General features: G+C 41.8%; 1 protein-coding gene across 2 annotated transcripts in view; it reads left to right on the top strand.

The window, feature by feature from the left end:
- nalf1a (NALCN channel auxiliary factor 1a) overlaps nt 1-22,399 on the top strand; it is a 26,743-nt gene extending 4,344 nt beyond the window's left edge. The window contains exons 2-3 of one of the 2 annotated variants that reach the window (XM_010789887.1): nt 18,105-18,276; nt 19,810-22,399. In XM_010789887.1, the coding sequence (XP_010788189.1) occupies nt 18,105-18,276; nt 19,810-20,108 (471 nt within the window). In that variant the 3' untranslated portion in view covers nt 20,109-22,399. Of the gene's footprint in view, nt 1-7,472; nt 7,840-18,104; nt 18,277-19,809 lie in introns of those variants that run through there. The other variant, XM_010789895.1, reaches the window with a different exon arrangement.
- The last annotated feature ends 6 nt before the right edge of the window (nt 22,400-22,405 follow it).

The raw sequence follows: 22,405 nt of genomic DNA, 5'->3' as shown, positions 1-22,405 counted from the left end.
CGAGTACCAAAAAAAACGAGAGAAGAACTACACGGGGGGAGGGGGTATAAAGCCCACCCGCTGTACATTATATATATATATATATATATATATATATATATATATATGACATATATATATCTATAGCTCTTTTATGAGATGAAATATGAGCGATTAGCAAGTGGCTTTTTGTCCCTTACCTATGCTACTGTAGCTAGCAGGTTCATCCTTGCTGGTTGCCTGATTGTTGTCAACAAGGCGTCCAATACCTATATTTGTGCGATTAGGAAAAGTTAGAAAAGGTGCTGTCACATGTGTACGTCCATTTGAACATGAACTGTTAAACCATTTGAAAGCAATACCTCCATTTGTTCTATTATCCGTGTTTTTCCCTCTTTAGTCACACACATTGCTTTATAGAAATATTAAGCACTTAATGACAAGTTGTAGGACCTTTTTGAAAAGCAGCATTCAAATCATAATTTAGAATATGAACGTTAGCTTTGTACTTTCCAGTACAGCCCTATAATTACCTAACAAGTACGCTGCACAGTTTGTGAAAGTGGGGGGTCAATAGGAGCCCCATTAGCAGGTTAAACTTGCTCTGGTGTGAACAAAACACAGACCTTTTCGGGGTTTCCCACCAGATATTATAGTTTGAGAGCTCTTCAGTTCTCACCTGCTATGATCGCAGCATGACACAAACATGTCGGGGTTGGCAATGGGCTGCAGGTGTCTGCATTCCTGTGCCTCCGCAGTCATTTCTGTTTTGTAAACTTGAACGACTCAGCACCTGGCCAAGTAATCATGCAGTCTAGGAGCTATCTGCTTAATACTCTATTATTACGTCTCCTTCTTTGACCCTCTGTGACTCCTGCTACTACTACCAACCTCCTCTTTCCTGCAGTTACTATCATTTCGAACACAATCACCGATTAATCTGTTCAAATCCGTCTCCTCCCACCCTCCAGGTCCAATTGAATGTCTAATCTTAGCCGGTGTTGTGTGCAAGTGGAAAGGAGGACAGCTTCGTCCCTCTTTAGATCCTTGTCAACCACACACATCTGCATTGATCGGCCCTCCTTTTGAGCCGGAGGGACGGGTGGCAGCAATACCAAGAGGTTGATCCCTATTGATCACACCAAGCCCTCCGTGTTCACTCGTCCTTCATTTGATAGTGGGCGGCTCCTCCGACTGAAATAGGCCAGTGAAGACATCATGTTTGATTGTGCCCGAGACCTGTGTGTCTGCTTTAGATACAGTTATGGTTTAAAGTGAAACCCTCTTCATCCATTATCTGGCTTGTTATAACCTGGACAGTTCTGCAATCGAGCAGCAAATGATGTGTAACAACAAGGATATCGTTCTCACTTGGGGGGCCATGAAACAAAATGTAAACACAGATGGAAGTAATGCGTTCATTTTATAGGGTTTGGGAAAGGCTGGAGCTCCTCAGTTTTGTTGGATGAACACATCTGTCCTTTTAAAGTTCAACAGTTTGGGCTGCAACAGTATTGATTTACAATTTTGTTGGCAGCATGGCATACGCTGAAATATCTCAACAAATATTAAGTATATTGCCATGGAATTTGGAAAAGATATACATGTGACCTTTAGGATAATATGTAAGTCAACACATGACCTTTGCTCTATCGCCATAGACTGAGTATTAGAAGTTGACAGTGTGGCTTCACTTATTGGTTTGCAAATGACGCCTTTGATAGCCTCATGTTTGGTGTGTGAGCAACACCCTAAAGCATACCCGTCTTTATCGTCTCTCTTACTCTAAATGGGACCATCATTCTCAAAAGGAACATTACTCTGTATCGAAGAACATTTCCACCGAGACCAATAACTCATCAGGAAAATGTTAAATAAGGTTATTAAAGAAGTGGGGTCGTTTTCGAATAGACTTTCTGACACATGCTAGCATGCTAACCTGCTAAATGAACATGGATGGCACATTAAAAAAACTGCCAAACTTCTGCATGTTAGCATAGTGATGCTAGCATTTAGCTCAGATCATTCAGAGTCTCTTTAAGGCTGTAGACTTTTAGTCCTGATACAATTTAAGTAGGTTACTGCTGGGCATTTTTTCAGAATAATATACAAATAAATGTTCGTCTCAGAGTGAAAATCATAAATCCAAGTACACTGGTGTGACATTTGGTCAACATGTTGTTCTAAAATCAGTGTAGCGCATATGCTTTCATTTAGAGGGCCAATATTGCCATGTATACCCATCAGTTGTATCAGCGTATTCTTTGTATGCCAGTCTTTTGTGTGTATACATGAAGTGATTATGAAGGTTCACAGAGGGAAAGTGGCTCATACGGGCACCACTGTAGCTTTGATTTGCTCCCTCGCTCATCCCACAGCCCCTCCCACTTGACAACAAGACACAGACTCTCTCATCCCCAAATCTATCAGTTATCCAACAGCACCAATGTGGTTTATCTCATCTACATGAATATCCTGTGATCATCACCCGTGCTTCTTTAAAATCGCTGCCTTTGTCAGCCTTTTATTCATTATTCATATTAGCCGGCGCTGTGTGTCCGCTACAGTCTCACAGAGGCTCGCGTGCATTCACGAAGCGACAGATTGTTGCACTGCTTTGTTCGACCATCCAGGTTGAACACGGAAGCGCTCACATGTGTTATTTCCGCCATTGTGTCTTCCTGCGGCGGTTGTGAATGCTGACCTTGGAGAGGGGTTTTGTCCCTGCGTGAAGCCTGGCCCACTCCACCGACAGCCCTTTTATGAATGGGCTGATCCCTGAGCAGCATGTTAATGAGGCCGGGAGGGGGGCGGGGGGCTATGGCTGCTGCAGTGCACGGCAGCGCTTCCATATTGTTTTAACTGTGAAGCAGATCTGATCACATGGGATAGAAGCAGTGGGGGAGAGAAGGGGGTTAAAGTGGGCTACCCAATGAATAGGCCTCATTTAACCTGTGTGGCATCCATTATAGGTGATACGGGGAGTCATTACTATGGCATACAGTAATGTTGTCAATCAAAGGGGGAGATTGTAATTAGAGCTACATCATCTCTGTGTAACGGATTGATTCCATTTATTAAACTAATGGCATTCCCATCAGCCCCAGCTGTACTCTATGTGTAGTGCTAATTAGCAAATGTTAGCTAACGCAGATGGGACACATGGTAAACGTTGTACATGCTAAACAGCACAGGCAATGAGAGAATGTTTGCATGATGACATTAGCATGTAGCTAAAAGCCCTGTGTTGCCTCTCAGAGCTGTAGACTCTTATCACAAGAACGCAGCATTTATGTGCTATTTCTCTTAAAACAATGTATACATTTACTCAAAGTTGTGTTTGTTTTATTTATCTATTTAGAAAAGTATGTATATTTAACAAAATGAATGTTAATGACGGCACTCTAGAGATTTAGCATTCCATAAAGTCGGCCAAAACTGAAGCAGGAAAACAACATTTCTCATAATGCTAGGCAGTGTTTTTGTTTTGTTAGACTGCCCTGACTGGGAAATTGACACATATTTAAAACTCCAACTCCAAGCTGTTCTCTTGAGCAAAAATAACAATGTAATTATAGTCAAAAATATTCATTACTTGAATTCATAATTGTGGGTAAATTAAGATTAAGGATGTTTATTTCCTGTAAAACACCTCAGGGTCAGACTAATACCGTAATTATTTTATGGGCATGACATCAATTAGTCTAACAGTCCTACTGTCTGCGTTAGTGTTTGAATGGATTATATTTACAGGGGCAGATATAAGCCTGAATGCATACCCTAGCCTCTGTTTGCAATTTCCATCCATTTGAATATTTAGGAAATGTATAAAATGCAGGTGTAGGGTGGAGGCTTGTGTCCATTACCCATATCTGGTGGCGTCGTATATGGAAAGTGATGACTAGGCTGCCTTCACATGATCAAATCTAAATTCCCCAACACTAATAGGATTATTTATGTGACATCCCCTTACTTCCCAGTATGGTACCTCTCTCTTCATTTTTCCAACCAGGTCTGCATGTGAAGTATACAGTGGACTAGGTAAAAGGTTGGAGTCCCTGTTAAGCTCTGTGTAGCCCATTAGGATGATTGAGGATGATGTTCGTCCCGGTAAATGAATTGTCAGTCACTGGACATTGTTTATGAAAAGCGGAGACTATCATACAGTAACGTCCATTAAATCACTCGCTTCGGTCTTATGCAATACGCTGATGCATAATAGGACAGTGAATTGAATATATTGTGATGTTTTATTTAAATACTGACTTGAAAATAAGGGAGAAAATTCAAAAAAATATTATAAAGTGATATTAAATTTACGGTTAAGGTCACATCAGAAACAGGCTAACTTATTTGCTTGTTTGGCAGCACTACAGGCTTGTGACTTTTGAGCTTTTTGAGCTAGCTAGCTTGCTAACTGTCAGTAAGATAGCTTGTTTTACACTTCGTTTGCATAGTTCTCCTGTCTGTTTGGGAGCATTTTAGGGTACTCTCTAGGGAGGAGATTAATTATAGGTGACTGCTGCAACCAGGGCCGTATCCAGGATTTCCTAAATACCGAGGTCCAAATATGTTAGGGGGGTTCGGGGGACACCCCCCGAGATTTTGGGGATTTTCATGATCTAGTTAGGTGCTTTTTAAGTCCTGTGGGGGGTCACACATTGGATAATATATTGATTTCAAACCATGTCAGTGGGCTGACAATGTCAGCATAAATTATTTTTGAAAGTGTAATACATACAAATCAGCTGATTGTTACTATTAATGATCTGGACATGCAGAAGAGGCTAAAATGATCACAAAACATTGTCAACATTCATTTTCCATGTCTCTCTCCTTTCCATAAACTGCAGCCTCTCTTCTATCTTCTTTAGTCTCTCTGTCTTCTTTCTGTTCATTACTCTCTCTGTCCTCTACTCTTTCTCTTTGTTCAATCTCTCCCTCGTTGTTCACTTTTTGCTCCTCCTCACTTGTCGCTCCTGCCAGTGAGTCAAAAGCAATTCAGCCATTTAGTTCATTTCACTTGTTTGTTTTTCATTCTTTTTGTCATTTAAATCTGTTTTGTTTGATTCTCAAAAGAGAACAAAGATGTAAGCAAATTGTGTTTTATACAATTGTATGTTATTATGACATCATACCTGCAATAGATGTATGTTGTTTTAAAATTATGCCTATTGTAAATTAAGACTATTGTTATATATATATATATATATATATATATATATGTATATAAAAATAGATAAGATAGATGGATAGATGGGGTTATACATTCTTTTGTGTGACTGTACCTGCAGTTCCTCCCTGACATCACTTTCTCTCTCTCTCTCTCTCTCTCTCTCTGTCTCTCTCTCTCTGCCTGTCCTGTCTCTTCCTTAACAAAGCTGAGCTTCGACTGACGTAGTCTTTTCATTATATCTGAGTCAGTGTAAAAAGAAAACAATACAATGTTATATCTCCATTGTTTTACTCAAATTGAAATGAAAGAAAAGCATTACAACGTTTGTTAAAAGGTAATCCTTCTGACATTGGATGAATGGATCAATGGATTAACTTTAGCTCTCTAGCTAGTTTATTCACGCAATTTAAACCAAAGTATAGCAGCCTATAGCTGCAATATAAGTTAGTGTGCATGTTGTCGGACGTCCACTAACTAAAGTAGAGCGTTCACACAGGGTCTGCTGGTCATATGATGTCCTAATGAACAGAAACACAAGCAGCCCGCTGGACTCAGATCTCTAGATACTTCATCACTCCTCCGCTGCTCCGGTTCAAGTCCGGGCTGCGGTGGTTTGTTGATACATGTCGTCTTCTTCTGTTTGCTTTAATCGAGGCTACGTAGTTATGCAGCGCCCCCATCGGCAGTAAATTGAAGTACTACAAAGAACCCCGTTTAGTGCAATTATTTCACAAGTTTTGTATACACAGCTCGAAAAATATTACCGAGGTCCGGACCTCGGTGACCTCAATGGTAGATACGGCCATGGCTGCAACACAGATAATAAGCTCCAGGCTTCCCCCTGTTTGGACTTTAAAGGTCAGTGCTGTAAAGACAGTTTGTTATTGGTCACTGGCAAGACTTTTTGTGAAGTCAGGGTTCACCAAAGTACAAGCGATTTTAGAGTTTCAATTGAAATGAATTGACTTACCTGTGGAAGGTTGACTTTTCTATCCAGCTTCTGGCCATTGTCACCAGCTACTTGTTTCCCACCTGTTAACTGTTTTTCTACCCATTGCCTTGGCAGAGATAGGAGTCTAAACACCACATTAGTTACACTTACCTGCTACCTCCTTCTGATGATCTCCAATGGTGTTGTCCTGTGGATTATCCCGGGGTTGCGTCAGGGACCCAAGGCGGCCATTGGGATTTGAGTTGTGGGTGCATCAAAGTCCTGCCAACAACATTCTGTCAGTGTTTCTTCCATGTAAAGCAGGGGCCTCAAACTCAAGACAGCAAGAGAGGCGAGACCCTTATCAGACCAACTAGATACAGTCCATTCCTGATGTTACTTTCCTCTCCACATCCTCACATCTCAGATGCTATGAGGCCACCTGAGTTGAGAAGCAGTCCAACAGGAGATGTTCAGTCTGGACCCTCCGTTCTACTCGATGGTCTTTAACACTGAGAAACAGCCCGAATTCGTCCCAGAGATATTAGAAAAGTTCTCAAGGCCGCGGTGTTGACTCGTGGGAGTTTGTGGGCGGAATGGAAGGCCTGTTGGCCGTTTGACTCTCAGTTTGTCCTTGTGTATGAATGATACATTCCTGGACATCTTTTATTAACATTTCTGAAGTATAATATACCAAAGTTTTTATTCCATACTGAATTATGGCCACAATTTCAACTCATTCTCCTTTTTTTGGGAAATAAACACTACTATACCACTGTGAATGAACGATAACGACAGCCTCACTCTTTCTCCGGCAGTGGCAGACGAATGTTCCCACTGACAGTGTCTTGACCAGTTATCTGCCCTCCGTCGCTCACACAGTGATCTTTCACATTTTCACCCCTCGTAATGCCAATAAATCTATATGCTAATGCCCCCCACTCTAAGGCCTTTCATTCCCCCTCATTCCTTCACTGTCATTACTTGCTAATGATCGTCATTTACCTTGAGTAGTGATCAGTAGTGACGTTGTTCCACTCGTCATTGGAACATGGCGGTCTATAGATATGATATTTATTGTACTGGGTTTAAACAGACTGAAAAGACATGCTGAAAAAGCTTTGAATAATTGTTTGAAATGATTGACCAACCCTATTTTGTTGCAGATGAAAGCTAGTGCTCACACATTGTAATTGTATAATGTGTGGACTACTTTAAATGCAAGTTTATGTCAGTGTAATGTGGTTGAGGCTGATGATAGTGCAGCTGAGCCCAGTCCAGTTGATTCAGTTCTTTTATGTCAAAGCCCCACTCAGCATTTATCTGGTTTGTGTTTATCTTGAAGTGACATCTGGTTGCCGTTCAGTCAATATTTCTTGCGTTCAGGTCGAGCCTCCTGCAGTCAGCCGGCTCTGCATCGATAGAGAAAGCAGAGCCACCCTGACCTATCCAGCAGCTCCCGAGCTGATCCAGCCCAGAATGAATTCCTCAAACCTTTCGGAGAGGAGAGCTGCAGAGCTGGAGCCGTGCCAACAGGAATCCTGCGACCAGAGGACAGCTCTATCTGCTCCACATGAAACCAAACCTGGGAAAACAACCTTGTATCTATCCAAAAATAATCAGGAGAACAATCCTTACCTGTTTTGTAACCACTCATCGCGAAAACAAATCCTGCCATTCACATTCAGGGCCATGTTTACTCAGAACTCATCTAGGCTTCAGGGAAATGACATGTCCTGACAGGTAGATCCATGCTCTGACGTCCCGTAAAGCCGCTTCCTCAACAGGGCATTTCCTGTTAAAGGGTTCAGGGTTTCTGGAAGCCTCTGGAGTCCTGTCAATAGCATTGATGGATCTCTAACCAAGCATCACCAGCCGTGAATGTGCGTCTTCCTGTTATGTGTGGATCAGGTGCTGATTTTTAAGATGTTATGGACAAACTTCTGAGGCTAATCCTGTAAAACACAAAAAAGGCGTTTTAAACTGAAAATCAACCCTACCATATTGCAGTACACATTGCATTTTCAACACTGCTATTATACGGGGATGTCCCTGGTTTATTTAGCTGAGGAGCAGCCACTGTGGCCACTGCATGAAGTAAAGGAGTGGACATGTAGTGTAACAGCAGCCCCAGCTGTGCAGAATGTCAATACCATTGATGGATCACTAACTAAGGCCTCAGTTCACTGTTCTACTTTGCTTCTGAGAATTGACACGGCTCTCCTTTTTTCTGTAACTGTTTGCACTATGAACATTTATTTATAGCCATTCACAGAAAAGAAAGTTCAATTGCACATTTTCAGGTGCTTGTGATTAATAAGTATGTTCTATTTAATTAGAATAACATACAGTTCCATATTATCAAAATGTAACACAAACAACAATGTTTTGGCTATATTAACAGACATTTAACTAGATTGTATTAATAGAAAATAGACCTCCTGTTCACTATAAGAGAACACCTTTCTAGTGTTAAAACATTTACATTTTCAAGTGCACCTGGAGGGAAATAATGACTAAGACGTGCCATTCAAAATTCAGTTAATATGTTTACATTGATTATATTGATGATTTTGTCGCTACATTAGTTGAATGTTTGGCCTCATGGTTGTTATATAGCCTATTGTATACATTGCAATGTATGTGAGATGTTGTTTCTATGAAATTATTTTTGATAGTGTAAAAAAATGTATATTTAAAAATGAATTTCTAGGATTGTGCATCTGGGGTAGAGGCCTGAGCTCTCAAGGGCTTTCTAGTGAGCATGTGCATTTTACTAACATCCGAGTAAGGCAAGCTATTTTTACATCACAAACTCACAAGTTTGTCCCAAAGGGCTTCACATACAGGGAGTTCGGTGGATTACATGTTGCATCATATCCTGTGAATGTGTACGAACATGTTAGTGTTAGAAAATGGATTTGTGGATAGCAGTGATTTCTTTAGTTTCAGCCAGCCATACCGTGTCAGGTGTCATTCATCTCAGCAACAACTATGGCAGAGACCCCCTTCCAGTTTGAATCCCTCAGGCCATTGCTTGCCAGAGTTTCCATTCAGGAACGACCATGTTAAACTCTGTCAAACGTGTTGCCCTTGCTTCTCCCAGAGACCCCTCGTTGTTAGACGATGACTCGGTGAACGTACAAACAAGGCTTGCTCCGAGATTGCACACCGTGTAATTTGATGGAAACGCTCTGCCTCGGAGTGCCATTTTCCAGAAGCGCACATACGGCGCCTGGAAGCGTTACATCACCGGAGAATGGGATGTAATAAGTGCGGACATCAATGCAGGAAGACAGACCCCCGCATGGATCCCTGTCCTGTGGATTATCCCGGGGTTGCGTCAGGGACCCAAGGCGGCCATTGGGATTTGAGTTGTGGTTGCATCAAAGTCCTGCCAACAACATTCTGTCAGTGTTTCTTCCATGTAAAGCAGGGGCCTCAAACTCAAGGCCCGGGGGCCAAATCCAGCCCGCGACTTCATTTTCTGTGGCCCCGCAAGAGCTTGCAAAGAATATAATACGTTTATTATACGGTTACATGCCACTTTACAGAAGCAGGATGCCCATAAACTACATGTCCCACAATGCATCTCGTTTTGTGACATGCGCACTGAAGAGACTTGCAATTATTTGCCCTGGACTTCTGCTTTCAGACGTAGTTAATTACTAAGTTATTATCCTATCCGATAATAATCCAATTCAGAGGCAATAATGTAATTTAATACATTATTTTACGTATATATTATATATTTATATAGTTACAACCGGCCCTTTTGAGTGCAACCTTTATGCGAATGTGGCCCGCGATGAAATTGAGTTTGACACCCCTGATGTAAAGTGTGTAGATGCTTTAATGAAATACCAGGTGGTCGTCACTACCAGGAATGCATATTTTTGCAGGATATTACAGGGCTAAAATAAAATGTACCAGACAAAGAAAATAGTCCAGGTAGAGTGGCTTCCTGTCCTCCTGTGATTTGTGAGTGGCAATGATCTGTGTCATTCAGCCTCTAACTGGGATCTCGCTCTGCAGCTGACTCATGGGCTTTTTATAGTCATTCCACTTTATAGCCTCTGTATGTGTGACACCGTCCTGCTGGGAAGAGAGAGTGTTGATACTCAGAGGCGCGCTGAGTTATTTTATACACCTGGCTGTTTAAACCAACATTTTACGCTCAGAGATAAACCTGCGCTTTAAGATTTGAGCTTGAACTACTTTTTATTTTGATGCTACATCATTGGACCTACATAAGACATCATTGTGGCTTAGTGGCATTCATACACACATTTTACTGAAAGCATTTGGATCTATTTAAGGACATTTAAAGGACAGTAAAGCAAAAACTCTGACATATAATGCTATACAATTTAAGTATTGTGAAGTAAAAGTATTATATTTCAACTGTCGCAATATGTAGCTGGTGCCGTCACTGACAGATTAGCTCATCCAAACGTCATTATGAGGTTCATAACACCAATATTTTCAAAGTTGTAGGCTTAAAACTCAACTTAAAGAAAGTTTGATGGTTAAAATAATTTTAAAGTTCTCTAACTATAAATACATCTTGCATAATTAGTATATTTATTTAGTGTAATTTAATATTCCGTCTGTTTATTGTAGTTGTATAATCTTAAGCACTTTTTCATTAGTCCCAATACAGTTACCAATGGAAGGACAATTTCAAATGATCGCTATAAGTTGTTATAAGTGCGTTTTTCAAATGACAACAGGCGATTGAACTTAATTTGTAACAGATAAATACAGATTAAACGTGTATATACACAGTTCTGGTTGTTGCTGAGTGTTTCTTCAATGATTTTATGTTGCAACTGCTGCTTAGAGTCATTGTAGTTTGACATTTTCCTCAAGCGGTTGTAATTTCGCTACTGAATGAATATCGAGCAAACGCTTACATTGCTCTGCTGCCTAGTGCTGCCTCTTGTCTGCAGACAAGCTCTCCCACAGTCCCCTTTGTGTCGGATGACAGGCATGTGAATGGGACTGGCGAGGGGAAAACCCTGCGCCACGGCGAGGCCGAATGGAGGAAGCAGTGCTTTGCATGTCAGATTTACAGGAGCTGTCAGCCTGCGACAACCGCTGCCTGTGAACGGATGCTGGTGGAGTCGCAAACCTGACCTGCTTTTACAACACAATAGACACTGGGATGGGGGGGTTATCTGTCTGAGCCCAACTGCGGATCTCCCCGAAGCCAAACAGAGAGAAATGCTTTGTAGTATTAAACAAGGGTCATCCCGTTACATCATAAACGTGATATTTCTCTGTCTGCTGTCGCAAATGTATATCGTATTGAGCACCATAACAGCTCAGTAATTCTCCTCATCCTTAGCACAGCTTGCTACCTGCCGTTTGCAACATCAGTATATTATGAAATTGTGTGTGTGTGTGTGTGTGTGTGTGTGTGTGTGTGTGTGTGTGTGTGTGTGTGTGTGTGTGTGTGTGTGTGTGTGTGTGTGTGTGTGTGTGTGTGTGTGTGTGTGTGTGTGTGTGTGTGTGTGTGTGTGTGTGTGTGTGTGTGTGTGTGTGTGTGTGTGTGTGTGTGTGTGTGTCACACTCCCTGTTGAGACACGGTTGCTTTCTGCTCTCAGGTTGATTGATGCTTCATGACAGCACACAGGCAAACCCCCAGCCTGAAGGATGCACGTTCTTACAACCAATTATTTCATGTGCAAGCCGGACTTAAAGCATTTTAACTAAAGGGAAATAAAAATTCATGTTTGATACGAATTAAGCATGTATATATTCAGTGTTAGTTATTTGGTTAACTTTGTATTTACCAAAAAGAAGAAATCACATTTATTTTGCATTGATGGTGTTCATTATAGTGTTGTTCTGGGAGCTTGAATTTGATTATGGCAATATAATGAGTCCTGGTAGTTGTGGTAGCTTAGTCCCATCTGTGAACATTTTACGTCACCTGTTGACTACATACTGTAAGTTCTATGTTGTGATTCAAGTTTTGGAGTACTGTTCATAGAGCTTAAGCTACTCATTGTTTGATGATTCGACAGCCAGGCATTTGCTATCACTTCAACTGCAACCATAACAAAGAGACAGCTAACCCTAGCTTCAACCATTAGCTTCTATAATGTTTATCCACATCAACACTAGCAGTGTGAGCTCTCAATGACTCAGCAAACTTTTAGATGATAACAAGTGTAGAGAATTAGTGCTAACTTTAGCAAGCAAAGCTAATTAGCTTCCACTTTTAAGTTGTAGTATGCTACTGTACAAACAGGTTAGACTCAAGTTATGTTAACTAGCTTTCACTTGAAAATACTAGCAGTTTGCGTTAAAGCTATGCTAACTTTGCTTCTTTGGAGTAGCATAGTATCTTCCTCTCAGGCTAGGCTACCTATCTTCTACTTACAGTGGCTTCCACTCAAGCTAGGGTCACTACTAGCGCTATCTTTCTGCTTAAAGGGGACCTGTCATGCAAAAGTCACTTTTTGATGTCTTTTATACATAAAGATGTGTCCCCGGTGTGACAGGGAACTCACGCAGCGTCAGAAAATAAAACCCTCTCTCTTTTCCCCCGTACCCAAATCTCTAAAAACGAAGCTGATCCAGATTTGCGTCCGATATGACGTAATATCTGAAATGTGGACCCACGGGCCAATCAGAAACGTTGCTATCAGAAACAATGACCGACTGTTTTGGACGTAATATGGTCGGTGTTTACATTAGCATCGCTAACACTCAGAGCTAACCTGTACTGGAGAGCATGTGTGTGAAGAAGCAGGAAATAAACAGGAACTCACCTTGTGGTATAACCGGCAAGAGAGAAAGCCTTTGAGCTCCATACTGTTTCAGAGATAACCCTTGATAATCCATGATATGGCGTTTCATCACGGCAGTATTTAGTTTAGACAGTAGCTGCCGAGTCCGCATGAGCTCAGACGCCTCCTTTTTTTTAAGCTTTATACCCAAAATCAGCACTTTTGAAACAGGAAGTGAAACAGATGGATATGAGGCATGGCTTGAATGGGTGATCTGTTTGGTATTTTGAGCAAAACACTTCATAGACATGTTTTTTATATATTTTTATATATCTGAGACCTATGCTATTGCCTAAAAATAGCATGATAAGTGACCTTTAAAACTTAGACACTGTTCACCAGATAGGAAATATCTTTTAATATCCAAAAGCAGTGGTGTAACATTTGTTGTTGTTGTTATTTGTTACAATACAAATGTCATGAATTCAAACATCAACTGTATTTAAATTGTATTTAAGAGCATTTGCTGTAGTTTATGGTGTTTCTGGGCACAAAAATGTCACTGTTTGAAGTGAATTTACAAAATATAAAGGGAAGTAATAAGCTTTATACAGCAAACCAAGAGTAAAGATCTGACGTTCTGAGTAGTAAGCTATGTTCGGATGGTAATAGGACTGCATGCATACAGAAAATAAGAAGCTGGCCATGGCTCGTTCATCAGTGTGCTTCTTATATAATAGTAATAATCACTGTGGTGAAATTCAGATGCCAGCTCTGCTGACACTTATCTGCCAAAGCGTCAGCATTTGAATCTTAATTTTTAAAAGCTATTTTTAGGCTTCAAAGCACTGGCAGAAAATGCCTTGCTGGCGTATTTTACATCTCTGTGTAAATGTCCATACAACAGATTTTATCTTTGAAATGTATGATTTTTAGGCTGAAGTAGAATCTGAAGTGAAGTGAAACGTCTTGTGTACAGGCTGGGGCTGAAATCAGCTGCAGGCATGAAGCCCCGGTGGAAATGGACGCCAGCTTGGTGTCTTTCCTGTCTGTGTCTCTGGGCTTCAGGACATCGTTTAAAGCAGACTAAGCTGCATGGCGACAGAGGCTTTTTGAGTGCCAGGTTCCCATTCACACTGATCACACATTAGACTGATCAAATCAGACTCCAGGCCTGCTTCCTCACTAACTCAATTTGCTCTCATACGCTTCCCTTTTCACGCTGAGCACAAGCACGCACACATTTACACACATAGACCCGGTTGCACGCTTAAACATGTGCACACTAACAGAAAACCAACAGAGAGTGGGGCAGTACCCATTGAGCTCTAATGAAAAGCAGAAAAAGCCGTTACCTTGGCAACTGCCAGCACACATCTTCAGGAGGACCCAGATTTCCTGTCTGACTGCGATCGTATTGTTTTGGTTCTCTTTTGATAGCCGCAGCATCCCTAGACAGATTATCTCTTGGCTGGCAAGAATTTATGCTAAATCATCGGGAATTAACCATCAGCCATTTGACAGGAAGTCGCCTCACTAGAAAATCCCCTGCCGTGGATTAAACACCTCCACAGTACACCTAAAGTCTTAAAGCACACATGTAATCAATGATCTGAGTGATTTGATCTGGGTCTTCTCGAGCCAGCTTCTCTACACACAGTCAGCTGTAGAGCGAGACCACCGCTGCCAAAGCAGAGGATCATGGGAATAAAGCTGTCAGTGCAATTTATCCACATTACCCTGTAACATACAAAGACGTTTCACTGTTTATTAAGAAAGAATATCTTCTTTTTACCCTGCACCATGAGCATACTATGAAGATCAATCAAGGGGTTAAAATCCACACAGTGTTGACCTTTTTTTTGAAGGATGAATGTATTTCCTGGAAAACAGTGTTAACCCCTACAGCACACTGTATTCTACACTGCCCCTGTATCAACAGGAAGTCATGCGTGTCTGCAATTTATTTGATTTTGCAAAGCATTTGGGTCCTTACTGTTCCCATCATTATCATTCCCATCACAAACATAATCAGATTATTATAATTATTATAATTGCCTGTGCAGTGTTTGTTATCTTTGGATGGCGGTCTAAACAGGACACAAATCAGACCCCATGTTGTTTAACAGAAAATGGAAGGGTGGATGGAGGAGGGGCACATTTACCTTTTTTAAAAGTCCTTTGGAGTACTGTACTGGAAAACATGTGGACACTTTAAAACCACGATGACAACCCAACCTCCAAGCTATAGTTGTTCCTCTGTGGTTATTTAACAAAGGGGATAATTTACTGTGTGCAGTGTGTTCTCTGCTGTGCCGTCTCCTTGACGTTTGCGTAGGTGGCTATCATTACCTACATGCTAACTGTTAGCAACAGACAATAAATGTAGCTTGAATTGTCAAGCCACTCATAAAAAAAAGAATAATAGTTACATTTTTTGCCGTTTATTTTCTTCAGATAACCTTTTTCAACCTACTACTGCGTATTTCAGTGCACCAATAAGCAGCACTTGAATTGAAATGATTGCAGGTGGGCTTTTTTATTGGTGTTAAACTCTTAATAGATAAAGGCTTTAACTCCGATTATAACTTAGTCTACCATTTTTTATTCATGAAGAATTAGGTGTTCAATGGCTTCCAAACAAGTTATTATTCCTTATATTTCTTTTGTATGTGTAAACCTCTCAGTGTGGAGCATTTTATTATCCTCCCTGTAGGTAATTACCTGATCAGCACTAATGGTTTGTTTTGTGTGTGATTCATGACTTGGAAAGGGCTGTTGTCGCCCTCTTGCTTGAATGTGTCAGGTAGTGAAATGACTCTCTTAACACCTTTCATCACTTAGTAGCGCCACATTTCCTTTTTTTTTATTTAAAGGATAGACCTCTCCTGTTTAACGTTTACTGAGGGCACAATAGGCAACATGCTGCTGGTCCCACATATACAGCATTTGTGTATATGTCGACCAAAAGGGGTTACCGTATTAACCATTCATTTCAGTACAGAAACGCAAAAGCCAGAAAAAGAAAAAAATATTGTTACGTTTATATATATATATATATATATATATATATATATATATATATATATATGTATGCAAGATATTTTCATGTTATAACAAGATATTTTCAGACTATAACAACATGTTTTCGATAAGATGCATTATAAAGAGAAACTTTTCGTGTTAACAGTAGACTATTTATCTTGTTATTATGGGAATGTTTTACGCGTGATAACCCATATTGTGAAATAGGAAAATTAGGAAAGATAAATATCATATACTTATAAATTAATATGTCATAACAATTTCACAAACGATACAAGCGGCCAAGATGGGTTTTCTCCGCAGGGTGGCTGGTGTCTCCCTTAGGGATAAGGGGAGAAGTTCAGTCATCCGGGAGGGACTCGGAGTTGAACCGCTCCTCCTTCACGTCGAAAGGAGCCAGTTGAGGTGGTTCGGGCACCTAGTTAGGATGCCACCTGGGCGCCTCCCTAGGGAGGAGTTCCAGGCACGTCCAGCTGGGAAGAGACCGAGGGGTAGACCTAGGACCAGGTGGAGGGATTATATCTCTTCGCTGGCCTGGGAGCGCCTTGGGACCCCCCAGTCAGAGCTGGTTGATGTGGCCAGGGAAAGGAAAGTTTGGGGCTCTCTGCTGGAACTGCTACCTCCGCGACCCGACCACGGATAAGCGGGAGAAGATGGATGGATGGATGGAATAATTTCACAATATATTGTTTTAACATTAACCTTTTAATATTCAACATGGAACAAATCTCCCTTTTCTGGCGTGGCAGCAATTTCCTTCCATACAATGGAAGCTGTTATAGTGGTAAAGGAAGGATTCATTATCACATACATATGAACGTGTTGTACTTTTCTACAGTGTAGCTCTAGAAAATGTGGCAAATTAGTAGTTTCAGTTTAGTGCTAATTAGTTGCTTTTGTTCATATGGAGTCTCATCTGTACCTTTGGGTTGCTACTTAGCTAGTGTTAATAGCTAACATGTTAACACAGATGGTGAACATGTAGAACATGTTAGCCAAGTTGTGACACTAACCACAGCCTCATAGAGCTGCTTGCATGGCCTCTTATATTATTGTAATATTCAAAATCGCCAGTCCGCTTCTCACAATACTTTATTTAATGTTATTTACACTTTAGTAAAGGATTATGTTAATGTGATATCCAGATAAGGGTACTGTACAGTAATATACTCTTGTAGTAGCTGTTCGTGTTTTTGACATCTTGATTTCCAGTAGCATACATGGAGAAAAGTGTCACGTGTATATGATTCAAATGAACCTATATAGACAGATTTTTTTAACGCTCAAATGTTGTTTTTTATTGAATATAGGCCTACATTTTCAATTTGTCCTTCACTTTTAGAAGACACCCAGTAAACAAGGTCCTGTATTCTGCTCCATGAATCTGCAACACAAAGAGTTTTTATCTGCTCTAAAGTTTGTGTTGTTGATTTCTTTTTGCTTGTTTCCCTTTGTATGAACTTCATTAAGTCTCAATGTTCCTCTTTAAGCCAACCAGCCCTTATTTTGTTCGCAAGAGGCTTCAAAAATGAATCCAAACGCAGTCCGTGTGCGATGGATTTCTGTGCTTTTTGCTGTATGTCCCTCCTTCAGTGTTAATCCCAGTAAAAAGCAAATGACTAAGTGAATCCAGACTGTGGTTTGCCCTTGGTTCATTTTGTTTTGCTAAGCTTTCCGAGCCTCAGGCTTTGGCTATTACATGTCACCATCTGTCTCCTTATGCACATACGTCTGTGCATTCTGTATTGCACTCTGCCTGGCGAAAAGAACCTGGAAGAGGACAGGAACTCGAATTTGATGACGTTGTTTGGTGATTTGGAAGTGCATTTTTTGATAAAGCACTCAGTAGCTCTGCAGAGAAACAATAAAGGGTTAGGGTAATGAGCTATCGACTTCTTTATACACCACTTGACTAATTGATCAAATAATCTGCAGATGAAGAGCTAGTACATTTCCGCTCTTGTTTATTCTTCATTATTGTAAAAGTGATCCTGCTGCAGCAGCCTTTCATAATCCATCCCCCATATATAAGCAACACATTCCTCTGTATTTGGCATAGTTCACTTTCTGTTAGCTCTGCGGTAGCATTGATTCAGCGTCCCAAAGGTGCATGAAGTGCTGTGTTTCAGAGAATAGTTATGTTCTATTAACACAGGAAGGCTTAAGACAATTGTCCTCAAATGGATATTGCAGCAGCATGTAATATGTTTTTCTTCTTCGTCTCCCTCTCTAGATGGCCTATAAGCCCTGGCTGTGCGCTCAGTATTTCCCCACCACGCAGCTGTCCTGTCAGAGGAAGGTATCTTGCCAGCAGTACTGCCTGGAGGTCCAGCAAAGCTGCCCGTTCATTCTGCCCGACAACGACGACCTGATCCACGGAGGCAGCCCCAGCTTCATCTGCACAGGTCAGAGCCCACTCTCTGTCCAGCAGCAGCAGCAGCAGCAGCAGCAGCAGCAGCAGGAAACATGCCTGTGCGTGGGTGTTCGTGTGGCCTTGCCTCGGAGAAAAAAGCTCCTAATTTTAATTCAGCATTTTATGTGTGTTACTGGATGGTATTCCTCCAGGAACAAGCAGGTGAGAGGTTTTTCCGAAGGCTTTCTGATGACATCTAGTGGCGAGCACAGTAGAGGACGTTTTAACAAAGCATTGATGAAGTGAATTTGGCTCATCTCTGAAGATTTACTGCAGTTAATACAAAAGCAATCATCAAGGACTTTCCCTCAGAGGAGCTGGCTGTGTGCCAACAATCAAGGTGTCTGTAGTCCAGACACAGCTGCATCAGCACAGACACAGCGGAGTTAGCAGGGTGGAGCTACGCTGGAAATATGTCAGGTCATCAGTATTTTAGGGGCTAGGGGACTGTAGAGACATTGGGAATTGTATTTATTGTTCGTTTTTTCAGCTTTAAGGCTATACTGACACGGAAAACCTTCTCCAGGAGAGCAGGAGATTCCTTTGAATCACCCCTTTTGAGATAAAACAGTTACATTTATTTTAAAAGTGCACATATCACAGCTAATTCATGAATAGGTCCAATGTGTCACTCATGACAACAAAGAGCATTGATAATAATTGATAGCAAAAAAACAAGTGTAACTATATCATGTAGAGTTTGCCTGGATTTAAATGTAATTAGTCATTTATTTATCAGCATTAACTGTGTTTATCTTGTAATAATCTATTGGGACTGAAAGGGAGGGCTCACAGGAAATATTAGGATTTTTTTTTTTTTTAAAGTAAAATATAAAATCATAATAAATGAGCCATTCATACAGCTCCTAAAAACCTGGATACAGGTCGTGAAGAAGTCCATACATAAACAGTGTTTCTCCTGAACTCCTGATGAGTCTATAGACACATCAGATCAGCCAATCGTACCTCTGCTCTCATCACCCCCCCTCCCTGATCTTTAGTCATTAAAGACCTGAGGGGGGGGTGCCTCCAGCAGTCAGTCTGCCCTGCAGGTGAGTGACAGCTGGCAGGTGGAGACTTCAGAGTCAGGGCCTTACCGCGTCAGCCTCTGTGTGTCCTAGACTGGATGAGGGTTCAGCGGCGGGTCAGTGTGTCTGCTGCTCCGCCTCGTGGTCACAGCTACACACTGAGGTGGTGTTTCTGCACCGCTGCAGGCAGAGCATCACTGCCATGCCATTAGGCTGCTCAATGCAATTTACATGTCGGTGTTAACAGACGCTGTTTTTAACTGAACAGCAGTCGTTTTTAATTACTCCTAACATTTCTGCTGAAGACAGTCAGTATAAGATACAACCTGCATTTTATCACTTTATTAGACCTTACCACAACAGCTGACATGTTTTAATACCAATCAAAATTCCTGCCTTATTAATACCTATTTATTTGTATTGATATATGAAACGGACTCCCGTTGACTCGGTTGCTTCAGATCCTCATCAGCATATTTCTGTCCTCTCCCCCTCAGGGCTCCTGGCAGATCATGTACCGGACAGTGAGGCGAACTGCTGCGACGTCCGATGGGACTCCAAAACGGACAGCCCCTCAGGCGGGACACTAAAAAGGACTGCTTCTTCCTGCCAGCCCGAGGGGGCCTCGGTCACCTCCGCTGCCACCGCGAGACTGTGCAGCGGGCGGCTGAAGATCTGCCTGCTGGCCCTCGTCCTCCTACACACTGTCATCATCATTTCAGCCTCCCATAATTCCACGTTGGTGGGCGTGGCTGCCATTTTCTCGCCAGAGGAGAGTGCTTCTAATGAGGAGTGAACCTTGGGGTGCTTGCTTCGTGAGGATTATGGCTTTCACAGGGCTGCCAGGGACACATCTGGCGAGACGTGCCGGAGGCGCCTCTACAATCTGCCGCCGATGAACCATGAACCACAGGAAGTGGGAGGGTTTTAACTGGAGCTAAGGGTGCTGGGATTGGACACGGACCGAAGATGTTTGATAACCACCCCCCTAAAGAACTGACCTCTTGCCATTTAAAACCTGCTCATTGTTTCTATTCCATCCAAATGTTTTCTAGCATATTGTCCCTCCTCTCCTTCCCTTCCTTCCTCCCTCCTCCCCTCCCGTGTATGGATGGCACGTCAGAGGAAAAACGGACTTTGATGAGTGTGCGCTCTCGCTCATCATTACCTTTAGATTTTTGCTGCATTTCTTTCAGGTGCCAGAATGTTTTTTGACATATCAACTGTGTTCCACTTCCTACTCTGCGTTTCTTACTACCTTGAATGTGATGTTGCTCGAGGGCCTGTCAGGACCAGCTCATCCATCACTCATTGTTTCTCTGGAAAACAAAATGTCTGTGATTCTTCTATATTCTGATGTTCCGCTTGTATTTTGTCCCACTAGATCTCGACCCCTTAGCGACGGCACATGCCAACTCGTTTTAGGACCTTAAGTGCTCTGAGAACGGCTCGCTATAGCTCCTAACCTGTTGGGCCATTGAGCAAGTTAGGAGCCATGGACCGATGGAGGTAGTGACGCTACAGGAGGACAGGAAGTGGAGTTCTCTGCTTTGTGGAGCGTTCACTTGACCTCATACGGTAGTGAGAGTGCAGGGACACTTGAGAACAGTTGCATGATGCCAAAACAACAGGGGCCTCATTTATCAAGCACGCGTACACTTGTTCCTACACATAGAATCCAACTTATTATCTTTTCAAATGGACTTAGCCTAATGAATACAGAGGATGGGAGCTACGTCCACCTCCACTTCTCAGAAGGGGGAGAAAAAAACTATTGCATTCAAATTCTTCCGGAAACTCCCATTTCCATAGAAGGGAAGTCGTCCTTCTGTTTCTTTAACACCACTTAAATGTAGCACATATCTCGCAATGGGAGTAAGTGAAAAATTATCTACATTTGAATGTAACTGGTTCCTGTTTTTTAATGTGGCTACATTTAACCACATGTTATCAAAGAGAGCAATGAAGTTGGACTTGTAAGACATCTCCCTTTTGTATAGAATTCAGAAATTCCTTTTGCTGTTTACATGCAAAGACAAAGTAACTAAATAAATATATCCTGTGCCCAAAGATGGTGGACCTAGGTAATGAGCCAGTGTCACGAGTTGTTCTTACCACCAGAACATTCTACAAGGATAATTGTAGACCTTATCATGAGGTAGATAATATTAGAAAAACTATTAGCACTACACATTCAACCAAACAAAAACATGGATGAGAAAAAAGGGGAGAAGCTGTAGAGAATGTAATGTAAAATAACAGCAGGAACACTACTAATAAACTCATCCCAGGCACTCATTTGGAACTTCTCCCACGCCCGCTTTGATAAATGAGGCCCCACATCTTTGAGTGCCTCTCTGCCGCGCGTACGCCCCAGTGAGGCAGAACCTGGGAATGGAGCAATATAGAGGAAGCAGCAGGTGTGAGTGTCCCACTTTGTGGCATCTTCACAACTGTCTGTGTCGCAGAGAATGTGACCAGCGAGCCAATCAACAATCAATCAGTCCGTCGACCCTTAAATACCCCTAGACGCTCTGATCCACCGCTATCTCTCAAAGGCTAGCAAAGGGCTGTGTTAGTGTCAGAGTGGGAGGAGTTTTAAAGGGCTGATCCACCCATTTTGTTCCTTTTTTTTTGTTGCATAGTTGTTACCAGGGAAGTGAAGGGATGAAGAATACTTTTTCTATACCCACAGATTTACCCACAATATTCAAATCTGAGACCATGAGCAACGAGTGATATACCAAAAATAAAAGCTAATCATGGTTGCCTCTGATGATCAGCGACTGACAGATTGGAGTTTCCGCTCCAAATTGTTCTTGGCCCCGCCTCCTTTTTCTCATTAACAGCTTACTGACTCACATCACGCATTTACCCACACATCAGAGTAGAATTTCACATGGAAGTCTACACTTTTTTTCAGATTTTCAAACGTTAGGTCCCCCCAGTTTACTCTCTTTTGCTTAAATTCTCCAGAACTACTTTCCCTTGAAGACAGCAGCGGATGTATCAGGCCCACACTTCGTGCTTCGCCCCTTCCTTTCTAGCCGTTTACCATCTGAGTCCTGTGGATCTATGCAGATGAACCCCCCC

Source organism: Notothenia coriiceps, unplaced genomic scaffold (genome assembly GCF_000735185.1).
Source record: "Notothenia coriiceps isolate Sejong01 unplaced genomic scaffold, NC01 NC01_scaffold00001466, whole genome shotgun sequence".
Classification (NCBI taxonomy): Eukaryota; Metazoa; Chordata; class Actinopteri; order Perciformes; family Nototheniidae; genus Notothenia; species Notothenia coriiceps.
Note: the sequence above shows the minus strand (reverse complement) of the source record. Positions and strands in the feature narration are given on the sequence as shown.